General features: G+C 23.4%; 1 protein-coding gene across 4 annotated transcripts in view; it reads right to left on the reverse strand.

The window, feature by feature from the left end:
• Positions 1-163: 163 nt before the first annotated feature.
• The window catches only part of LOC113550115 (F-actin-monooxygenase Mical), a 29,179-nt gene continuing 16,566 nt past the window's right edge, over positions 164-12,776 (reverse strand). For 3 of the 4 annotated variants that reach the window (XM_026951773.1, XM_026951775.1, XM_026951772.1), the window contains 10 exons: positions 12,550-12,737; positions 12,307-12,434; positions 7,745-10,159; positions 7,467-7,667; positions 6,402-6,437; positions 5,285-5,435; positions 5,092-5,215; positions 4,923-5,029; positions 4,338-4,499; positions 164-618 (listed from right to left, as the gene is read on the reverse strand). In XM_026951773.1, coding sequence (XP_026807574.1) covers positions 584-618; positions 4,338-4,499; positions 4,923-5,029; positions 5,092-5,215; positions 5,285-5,435; positions 6,402-6,437; positions 7,467-7,667; positions 7,745-10,159; positions 12,307-12,434; positions 12,550-12,737 — 3,547 coding nt within the window. In that variant the 3' untranslated portion in view covers positions 164-583. The remainder of the gene's footprint in view (positions 619-4,337; positions 4,500-4,922; positions 5,030-5,091; positions 5,216-5,284; positions 5,436-6,401; positions 6,438-7,466; positions 7,668-7,744; positions 10,160-12,306; positions 12,435-12,549; positions 12,738-12,776) is intronic. The other variant, XM_026951774.1, reaches the window with a different exon arrangement.

Here is a 12,776-nt window from a genome sequence, read left to right on the forward strand (position 1 = left end):
AACTAATTTATAATAAAATAAAAGTTTTATTATTAATAGAATTCAAAAAATATTTGGATTTATTTTCGTACTTAATAAAAATAATAAAACTAACATAATAATAATTAGAATATAATATTATAAATGTTAAAATAATAAAATAATATAATATGAATGTCAAAAAAATAAGATAAGTAGTGTTAAAAAAATTGAAAAATTTTCATAATATTTATATTAAAAATTAAAATATAAGGCCCAATTGAGTCATAAATCTAAACATTATATCACAGATTATACAAAATCAAAATTTTATGAATTGTATTAAATAAATTGTTAGCTTTGGCTTAGGATTTTAAAACTTAAGTAACTTTATGTACTGCATAAAAGCTTTGACTCGTTGATTAAAATAAAACTATCACACTTTAGCTTACTTACAATACAAACAAAAGAAGAAAACAAGTATAAAAATAAATATAATATAATTATTTGTTCCATAAATAAACTTAAATAATAAGTGAGCTATAAGTTCCTGTTAGTAGGGATTCTGTCGTTGTTTCAACCAGAAATGTACAAGTATTATTAATAAATAGCTTAGCAATTATATCTAATGAGCTGTTGACAGTTTGCTCCAATCGTTGTCTGCAAAAAAGAAAAATCAATTAAATTAATAAAATATTAAGCAGTAGTTAAAATGTTTAATACAATTTTAAAATAACAAAACAAATATATATATATTTTAAATATCTTAAATATTTTAGACCATACAACAATAATTAGCCTACAAAAAAATGTATCAATAATTATTTATATACAATATGATTATTATGATTCCTAATAGTTCTGAAAGTGTAAAATTGCAGAATGAATCAATAATGTGATAAACATAAAATTAAAATATCTAATTGTATACTCTGTATAGTTGTTATGCAATTTACCCTATTACTTACAGCAATACTTCCGATAAATAGCCCAGACAATACTTTCTATGTTTCATAAATATATATAACATATACAGAACAAATTTTTTATCGAATATTCATTATTTTAAAAAGTATTAATATTTATTAAGCTTTTTACTTTTTTGAATAACAACATACATTTTTAATTTCATATTCTGAAGTAGAATATTTTTTGGAGCATATTGATATATATACGAATTGATATTTTGAAGAGTAGTTTTTGAGTTATAAGTATTGAGAATTTAGATGAGTGCAGAGTGGAGAGGAACAGAGATACTTTTAAAAATATAGATTTAAAACCTTACCTAAATTTTAATGCATATCTCATAAACTACTCCAGTTATGAGTTTTTATGTACCGAAACTCCAAAACAATATTCTGCTTCAGAATATGAAATTAAAAATTAATACTGTTATTTAAACAAGTAAAAACGTAAGTATTATAATAATTATTAAAATACCCAAAATGTTGTTTTATTTCAATTGGAAATAATGCAATTTTTTTTTTTCAATATTGTAAATAGATTTTGAATAATGAGTATTAATTATTTAAAGAATGTATACTCAATATGTGAAATAAATATAATTTTTAACATAATCTATATAATGGCAATTGCTTTTCAACTAGCACCAAAAATCATTACACGTAACATATTGATCATGTTTATAATGGAAAAGTATGTCGAAATTATAAATATATAAAAAAAAAAAATATCAATAAATAAAACATATTATCAGATATAATGTAAGACAATATTATTTGCAAAAATGTTATTTGTTAAAAACCAACTTAAAGAATTTAATTTATGAAGGTTGAATTAAGATATTAAAAACTACTTAAATTTTATATAGTAATTTTATAAATAGAAATAATACATTTTATTTAATACTTTTAAAATATGTAAAATACAAATTACCATTTGTATATTTAAAACAGTCCCATATTTTAAATATTAACAAAAAAAAAAAAAATAAATAAACAGCTTTATATAAAAGTTAAAAAAAATAAAATTGAATAAATAAATATAATAATAATCTTTTTATATTTTTAGTGTGTGTTTTAACCAAATCAAATTTTAAAATACTGATTTTAGTAATAATTTCAAAATATGTTTTTAAAATTATCATAAGATTTATAAATTTAATTATAGCTTATAGGTATTGCTATTCAATCAATGATATGTTATTTATATAATATAACATATTACGTATGTTATATTACATAATATAATGATATCACAAATCATATACTGAAATTCTGATGTTAACATAAAAATTAAGTTAGCTTACCATATCAAATGTTTGATGTATATAGCGTTGTATATTTAAGTCGGTTGGTTTGATGGTTATCACGGATGTTTTGAGGATCAGAACAAAATTTAATAATTTTAAAAATGAATAATTACACTACTTTATAAAACATACGTCATGCTACCAAACCATACCATACCATCAGATGAGGTATACCTGTTTGAATGTTATGTGATCAAATAAAATTGCATAATATACTACATATATATTTTTCAATTAACTTAATATTATATTGAACTTATTTGCTGACAGTTTAGTTATAAGAAATTTTTTTTTTTGTTTTTATTTAAAATGTATTTTACAATCTGTAATAAATGTTATTTGAATTATTTAAAGAGATAATCTAAAAACTTTCTGGCAGAGAAACTTGAATTTTCGTACATACTATTTAAAATCCATTCTTATGTCTTTTATTCTAAAATAGTATCCTATAATGCTGGTCATCATCCGAATATACACCTCAGATTTTAATGAATTACTGAAAAAATATTGCAACTAAAATATAGCGAAACCAATATATCACAAAAACAAAATATTACCTGATCAAAATATCACAATTCTAATATTATTTTATAATTATTTTTATTTTTATTTTGAATAGACAAAATATAAATAGACAATTTCATACATTTCAAAGCATATAATATATCCATGGCAAAAGTCTGTTTTGTAAAAATGTTTTCATAACAATATTATATAATATAAAAAAATTAATGTAAGCAATACAAATAAATTAATACAAATAGATATTTAAGTCGATACATATAAATATATAATAATATATTAATATGTACTGTCACAGTGACAGTATAAAGTATTACAATTTACGAATTATTAAATGAAAAACCAGAATACTGGAATGCATTGCTATGTAATGTAAGGTGGATACGATTAGATAAGATAAGGTACAGACGCAGATATGCAATAATAATGTACAAAAATATTTTGTTGCAATACATTGGTTTTGCAATATTAACGCAACATTTTGGTCACACAATATTTTACCGGCGATTTTTTTTTTTTTAGATCACTGCTTTAAGCTAATATTTTTAACCTAAAACATACTATTAAAGAAAATATCTAATAATTATAATACTCTACAACTTTGTGTCTTTGTATTGAATCATTACTTTATGTACGTAATGAGTACTGTTATAGGTTTTGATCAACTATTTACTCTAAACAAAATTTTTATCTCATCTAATATATTGGTTATAGTTGAAGTAATGATAATAATAATATTATGGAAAATTATTTTTAAATCACTGTAGATTTATTGTTAAAAAATAGTTAATTGGTTAATAGATTGAACAGTTTAAATTAATGTTTTATAAACATATTTTGTTAAAAAGTAAAGCATAATATTTATTAATAATATTGTAGCCTATAAATACTAAGCCATTCAAAATATAAAACAAAATTAATAGTACTCAACAAGCATACTAATTTTTTATTATCTAATCAAATTTTACATATGTACATTAATAATGTCAAGTATAATTATCATGTCTAGAACTCCAATAAATTGATTTTAATACAGCATATTTTAAATGTGCATGTAGTATGTACAATACAATAGAAGATTTAACACATCGCATACATGATTTGATTCATTAATTTAAATATTATACTATTACTGTTAATAATAGTGGTCAAGATGAGCTAAAATAAAATTCAAATTTAAAAACATTTATTCTAATTTGGATAAAATAAATATTAAATATTCTTGAAGTGAATATTATATTAGTTAAAGTATTTAAATAGTTATACCTTTAATAGCATTAGTATTACCTTTATAGAAAACCCAAATTTTGAATTTAGTTATTATATTATATAGTTAGGTAACTTAAATATTAAGTGATTTAGGAAGTAAATAAATTGAAGTAATAGAATACTATTAAGACATATATGGGGAATAATTTTGTAAGAACATGGTTTGTGCGGTGAATGCTGGCCAAACAATTGGAATCAGAGCCAAACTCTGTAATTTTATAAAATGATGCTTGATCAAAATCTTTTTAAAAACATCATTCTATAATAATAAAATATTAAAAAGTATTTAAAACATGCAATTTTAAATTGTAATTACCATTTGGACTGATTGTCTCACACCTTGCAAGATTATCTTCTATTTCTAATTCTTGTGCTTGTAATCCTAATTCACGTTCTTCTCTTCTCAATCGATTCACTTCACTCATTAGTTCACAATAAGTGTGCAAAAGAGATGGTTCATCTTCATTTTTTTCACCTCCTAAATTAAAGATTACAACCAATATAATATACAACTATAGAATTTAGCGAGTTACAGAAGCAGCTGGTGTTGTTAAATTTAAAGAAAAAAATAAGATAAACCATTGCATTTAAAAAATCTAAACGATGATTAGTTTGCCAAAACGATTTAACTTAAGTGGTTGCTCAAATTTCTAAAAAATTAAATGAACTAATACATGTAATAACATTACATTAAATTTATAATATAGAGAGTTACTACATGAATTTTTTACTTTCTTTAAATGTTTTTATACTAAATAGAAAATGCATTAACATATCTTTTTTAATTTATTATTAAACAATAGTTTAATATTTTTGTTTAAAATCTAAAAACACTATAAAATATTAATCTTACTAATGTTTTTAATCACATACATATTATATATTATAACTATTTCTTTACCTTCTCCTCTAAGTTTCTTCTCTACTTCAACTCCTTCAGCTTCTAAAGTTTTCAGCTTAACATCCAATTCTTCCAATTTCCTTTGAACTTCTTGTGCAATACGCAATCTTTAATTGTTAAAACAATATTTCGGTTAATAAAATAAATTTATAATTTATATGTACAATACCTTTTCCGTTGGGATTGTCTAGCAATTTTAATCTCAGACTTTGACATTCTACCATCAACGTTTTGAATACTATAATCATCATCAACTTTGTTTTTTTTGGATTCATCCATAGTGACATCAGTTTCTATAAGAAGAATATGTTTAATTTGTATACTTATTATATAGCATACATTTTTACATTTTAAATATGTACCTAATAATTTTAGATTATCAATATTATAGCAGGATGGTAGTGGTGGTATAGGAGGAGCCAATGAATCTATTAAGCGACGTCTGATTTCAGATTCACTATTTGATTTATATTGCACAGGTTTATCTCCAGCAGCTGGAATTAATTTTTTATCCTAAAAAGTAAATAAATTTCATTATTGTAGTAAACAAGAATTTAAAATAACTGAAACTAAAATGTCTCATTATTATACATAAAATATTAAAATAATGTTTGTAAAATTCAATGCATAAGTTAATTTAAAGCAATACAAACAAACATTTTAGTATTATTATGTACATTATTGAAATTTATCCTAAGGAACATTGAACTTTTTATTATACTTTAAATGGCTATTTCATTATTTAAAATTTATAAAATAATTATAAAATATTCCATAGTTAGTGTTTTAAATTTTTAATTACAAATGCAACAAATTATTATTAATATTTATCTATAATATATAATAGGATGATACTGCTGAAATTGTAATCGTATATAATGTAATAATCAATGATAATACCTAATAATATTCTAATATTTTATGATTGGATATTTAAAAAAATATTAAACATTTCAATGCCATTTTTTTAATAGCAAATTTTAATGATTATTATTAATTTCTAATCAACAAATAATATGTTGTACAACATTAATAGTTCATTTTTATGTTCTAAAAGTTCACTAAAAAATAATAAAATAGTTAGAAAACACTAGGTAACCTATACATTTTGAATGACTTAAATAATAATTTCATTGTAATATTATTTTTTATACACGCAGTATAAAAACAGTATGGTATAAGAATAGTGATTTTATTATAATATTAATTTTAGAAAATTAAGATGTTTGAGATATGTGACCAAGCCACTAAGATGTTTAAGATATTCATAAATATATTGATTGATTATGTACAATGTACATACTGCATTATAATCAAGAAAATAAAGCAATAGAATCTAATATGTGTAAGCTACCAAATAATCTACAATCTATGCATTATTTAATTATTAAACTTATAATAAACAATTCTAAGATTCTAAATATTATTTTTAAGTAATAAAATATAACAATACAAGAAAACTGCTCTAAAAGGACATACATAATCTCCAATGAACGTAGAAACATTATCTGCCGACTGAAATTTAAAAGATAAAATTAATCATCAGATAAATATAAATATATACAAAAAAAAAAACAAAACTCAAATTGTAAAGGTGATATGCATTTTTATTTAAAATTTATAAATGATTTCAGTTTTTTTTTTTTAATATTTTTACAACTACTTTAAAACTATATAATTATCTGGAATAATTTTTAATTTTTTTCTTTCCTATCATAATCCTATTAATAATAAATTTATCTTAATGTATGCAGTGGCGACGCATGTATTAGTCAAGGTAGACAAATGTCTCATTATCTCCCCAAAATGATCTAATAATCAAAATTTTAAAATAAATTAGTAATTATATAGTGAATATTACAATAGTATTTCATCTTCATAACTTTATAAATAAAATGTTATATCAACTGATTCTATAAGATGATATAATATCTATGTATAATATTTTATTTATACATTAATCGCCATTCCAATTACACTATCGAATCGACTGAGACATATTTAAGTGTATCTCATTATTAATGACAGGTGTAAGGTAGTATAAACGGGAGGATAACGTAGTATATTACCAAAATAAATACACAAAAGAAACATGTTTCAGTGTGATATTAAATTAATAGCATTCTAACCACAGTTCACGGTTAATGTAAAAAATGTTTAATATTTTTGTAAAACAATTAATGTATGATTGATGAGTACTTTAAAATATATCAAATATAATATAAATATAATTTTAATGACAAATGATAGGCTTTTACTTTACTTAAGTTATTGAAAAAAAAAGTGCGGTGAATTATCTAAATATTCAACATTTATTTAGAGTAAGATGTATTTGCAACAAAACAAAATAAGCAAATTAAATTAAATTGTATTCAAATATAGATGTTTTACTTTCTTTGTTTATTTCTTATAATGAAAAGATATATTTTTTTAATATTCTTTCCTTAATTGTCTACCCTATTACATTTTTCACACGTCGCCAAAAAATATTTGTATAACTTAATACTTATGTTAAACTATATGTTAAAATATTTAAAAAATTACCTGAGATTTTTCTTTTATTTTGCCACTTATTAAAAACTTAAATCTAGATGGAGATGTTTGTTGACTAGGTGGAGAACGGATTTTATTTGGCGATGGTGTCTTCTTTTGAAAAATTGCAGCCATAACGGTTTGAGTAATACTACGTTTTCTTTCAGGTCGATCATTCATTATATTTTGTTCGTTTCTTTTTGGTGTATCACACTATAATTTGATGATTAAAAAAATATAAATAATTAGTAGTAATATAGTTATCTGATTTTAGTATTTTAAAAGCTTACTAATGCAGTATCAAGATCAAATTCATCAATTGATTGACAACTTTTACTTTTTGTTAGTAATGAAAGTCCACTACAATTATTTTTAACTGCTCTTCTACGTTCCAACTTTTCTCTGAGTTGTCTAATTTTATCTTCAGGACTTATACCCAATTCAGAATCACTCTTTAATCTAGCTCTGGCCCTAGCGTTTTCACGTATTTCTTCGGTGGACTTTAATATTTCAGCAATACTAGATGTTGGGGTATTTTCATCAAATAGTGCCCTTCTTATATCAGGCAATGAAAATGCTTCTGAACATGATATCTGTTGAGTTGGACAAATTTTTCGATCGCTCAAGGGACTTTTTGTAGGAATTAAAAGAGAAGTAGGTCGAAGTTGTACATCTGCATTACATTGGTGAATAGGAAATGGTTTTGCGAATTCAAAATTTTCTGTATGAGATTCTGGAGAAAAAAGCGAACTTCTGTTACGACGTGGTTTTCTTTCATGAGGTGATTTACTTGTTATTTTACTCATAACCATATCGTGAATTAAATTTTTTTCTTTCATTCTCTCCTTTGTTATTTGTTGAAGTTTATAAGTAGTAGAATTTTGTTCTTGTTCATTTTGTTCTTTTAAATTGTTTTCATCTAATTTTTCTCCCTTGCTATTTTTTTTCATTTTACGTACATCAATGGAATCTCTTATACTATTAAATGGTGTAATTTTTTCCTGCAAACGTTTCACATAATTCTGATAGGTTTTATTAGAGTCTTCATTAGCAATTGGAGTTAAAGCATCATCGTCAATATTATTTTTATCATTGAAATCCATCACAGTCACTAGATCACTGGTTGTTGTAGTATCATTATCATCTTTATCAACTGACATGTTATAAAAAGCATTCAACGTCTCTACAACAGGTGTTTTAAGCTCATCGTCCATTTGAGGGTTGGTTACAAATTCCACATAACCAGTATTGTGTAGCAATGTTTGATTTAATGCAGCAACGTGTTCATTACTATCATTGTCACTAATGGTATCCATGAACTCAATGTTATCACTATCAATTTTTCCACAAACATGTCCATATTCATCTAAATCTTCATTGGGTCGTTTCTTTGGAGAATTTCTAGGTTTACGTTTTGATTTAGGCCTCTGATGTTTTCTATATGTTAATGATTTTATTGGTACATGTACAAAATCATCCCAAGCTTCAGATACTCCAACATCATCATCTCTTGCCCAATCAGAAAGCTCTGTTTCAGTTTGTCCCTCAATAGTATGATCATCATCATCATTATTATAATCAGATACATGATCATAAGATTCAGGATGAATTATTTCAACACAATTAGGTTTTAAAACATCGTTCATAAATAAATCAGCAGTAGTTGAAACATGTTTTAATATTTCCCCATTTCTAACATTTTTATCTTTTATTGGACTTGGAACTGTAATTATTTTATTAAATCCATTATCTGAATATTTTGGTATGCATTCAGATTCATTTATTTGTTCTTTTTGTTCTATATCATTCATGAGTTCACCTCGAGAGTTATGGATTTCTAATTTTGGTAAACTATGGTTTTCTATTGGAATATCTTTATCATCAGATGAAATATCAGGAATTTCTAAATCATTTTCAGTATCCGTCGAAGCATCTGTTGATAAAGAATCCGATTCAATTTTATTTTCTATTTGGGAACGATTAAATTCTGGTACAATTATAGAAGTTTCATGAGCTGGACTACGAGGACGTAATTCGTTATCATGTTCTTGATACTGAGTATTAATTATTTCTATTACTTCATTATTAGTTTCGTTGTTCTCATTACAGTCATTATTTTTTTCAGAATGTTTTAAACAGATATGTTTAAATTCATTAATCTCTGATAATTCTTTTGATTTTTTCTCATTTTTATTAACAACAGGACTTACGTTTTGTAAGAATGCTTGCATAGTAGGACTGGGTACTGGTGCAGGGTTTAATTTTTTTTGACACTCAGATATTTGATCAACAAAGCTTTTAAATTTTGTATCTAAAGTTACAGCTGAGCCAGATTTTTTAACTGTTATTCCATTACCATTACCAGCTAACAAGTACAACTTTTTCAATTCCAATGAACGTTTAGTAGCAATACCTTCTGTAGACTGTGTTCGATTAAGTTCATATCCAGGATTAGTAAATGGAATAAAATTTGGTCGATTTTGAGCTCGATTTACTATTTCTGCAATTTTAGGATTTTCCGGTACTAAAGGATCAACTTTTGTTTCTTCTACCTTGAGTTTTGATTGAATACTTTCGCTTACAATTATATTTGGAATACTGTGTCTTGTTGGGGTTTTATCATCTCGCTCAAATTCAGAATCTGTAGATATTTCTGTGGCGGAATTACTACTACCAGAACTTGATGTATAAAAATCAGTAGCAACCTAAAAAAAAAAGTTAAGTTTTGAGAAAAATATAATAATTTTTATAATACCAGAATGCATATATTAATATATATATACATATTTATAACATACAAATATTTTTAAGACGTTATTAAAATATAAAATATCTATATAAATATGATATCTTTTGTTATAAATAAAATGTTTTATAATATTTATTTTTTGTTATAACTAGGTAGATATTGAAATTAATTAGCTATTATTTTAATCTTTTGATTATATATATACATTATAAATGCATCTGGATATAAATCATTCCATAATTTATTATACAACACACATTTATGATTATTTGTTATAAGTTAATAAACATTAAATCAAACTTTGATTAGATAATACAATAAAACGATCATACAATAAATATAATATTAATTACATAAAATGTAATTTAGTAAAATAAATAAAAGACATACAAAACAAGCCTTTCCTCTCAATAGTGAAAATTCAAGTTTCAAAAGCCAATTAAATGAATAAATGCGTTAAAATAATTATATGTATATTTTAAACTATTTTCAGTTAAAATCAATTATTAATTAAAGGATATTATACCCATATGTGTTTGCTCCATCTTACTAAACCATAATAAAATATTAACCAAAGTATACGATTAGCAGTTACTATTTTTTGTAGTTAGCTCAAATATTAGAATGAATTGACCTATTGTCAAAATTAAGTGTATGAACATCACCTGTGTTCTCTCATTGGTTTTTTAACAATATTTTATTTTTAAGCAAATTATGAAAAATTTCAAATACGTACTAATATATAACATACTCATCACTCATTTAAAAATAAAAATGTTATAAAAATCTAGTGAGAGAACACAAATAATGTTCTTACCTTTAATTTCGATAATATGTCAATTCATTCTAACATTTGAGTAAACAATTCAAAATTAGAATTGCCGAATGTAAATTATTATAATATGTTATGCTTCAGTAAAATTAAAACAATACATTGGAGTACAATATCTTAAGTTTAGTTTATCAACAAATAGTTTGTTAGTTTATCTCCTTAATCAATTTTAAATATACAAGAATATTACAACATAAATATAGATAAGTGTACATATAGGAATATATGTACCTATTGTAAATTAGTTAAATTCACAATATTTTTAAAATTCAGAAGACACTTATACTCAAAAAATGAAATTATTGAAACACAACGAAATCACAAGTAACACAAAATTATAATTATTTTTACCTGAGTTGTTTATTCCGTGATACTTGAGAGAAAGGCTTATTATGTATATCTGTGAAGATTGTGTACTATGATTTCTAGCTTAAATTTTAATATTTTTTCATACATGTATATATATAATACAGACTGTATAGACTGTATATGGGTAAATATTTAAGTATTAATTATTTATTTTACTATATTGAAATTTACATAACAATACATTCTTTTTTTGGTTGTTTATTTTCATACTTTTTAATAGCCTTTTCAACTGTAGGCGTATATTTTGGATAAGGTTCAGTAGTTACCATATTAAATTTATTCGGCTTATTATAATTTTTATTTTCAATTATTTTTTTGGATAAATTGGTGTCATTAGTAAAACTATTTAACTGAATATTATCATTAACTTCAATCAAATCATCATTAACTTTTAAGCTAGAACTAATATTATTAATTTTAGATTGATTTTTTGTATCATTTTTTATACAACCTATTGGAAATTCAGAAGTTTCTATTTTGTTTAAACAATCATTATCATTTAAAAGCATGTCATTTTTATCCAATTTTGATTGAGGATTTGAAACATTTTCCATTTCCTGCACACATTCATTTTTAGACTTATTTTTAAGACAGGAATTTAATGATGATGAAGATGCATTTTTCACAATATTATTATCATTTGTAATAATATTATTAAATGTGACATCACATTTTTGAACATTAGTATTTGTACTTTCAAGATTATTATTGAGACTACAACTATCTGTATATTCAAGATTATTAATAAAATTAGTATTTAATGAATTAAGAGATTCTTCAGCATTAAATGTATTTGTATTAATATTTGTTTTGATTGATTTTAAGGATTCATCATTTATGATAAATTCACTATTTTTATTTGAAGAATTTTCTATTGATTTGGGAGGCGTAAAAAATATCACCTCTGTATCAGATCCAGTATCTGTAGTAGCAGATGATATATTAGGGATACGTAAACAAACTTCTTGTTTTCTTATTTCCCGTGCCTTAATTTCTTCTTCACCTTCAGTTGCTGTGTCACTTTCATCATCTAAAATTTATATAATGTATGCAAGTTTATTATAAGACAATTAATCATAAAAAATATTTAACTAGTTTTAAATTCAGAAAAAATATGTTCAAAATATAAATATGTATAGTATTACCACCACTATCAAATTCTTTGTAGCTGAAACGATCCTGTGACTCATCAGACTCATTTTGTGAACTTAAACCATCATCTTCAACATTTATGCTACATATATTCTCATTATTAATATTTATTGGCAGTAATTTTTTCTCTTGATTATCGTCATTTAATTCTATGTTTTGATTCTCGTCACTTTCACTATCACTAAAACAAAATGTTGTCAATACTCAAGAAATAGGTTAA

The sequence above is a fragment of the Rhopalosiphum maidis genome, chromosome 4 (genome assembly GCF_003676215.2).
Source record: "Rhopalosiphum maidis isolate BTI-1 chromosome 4, ASM367621v3, whole genome shotgun sequence".
Classification (NCBI taxonomy): Eukaryota; Metazoa; Arthropoda; class Insecta; order Hemiptera; family Aphididae; genus Rhopalosiphum; species Rhopalosiphum maidis.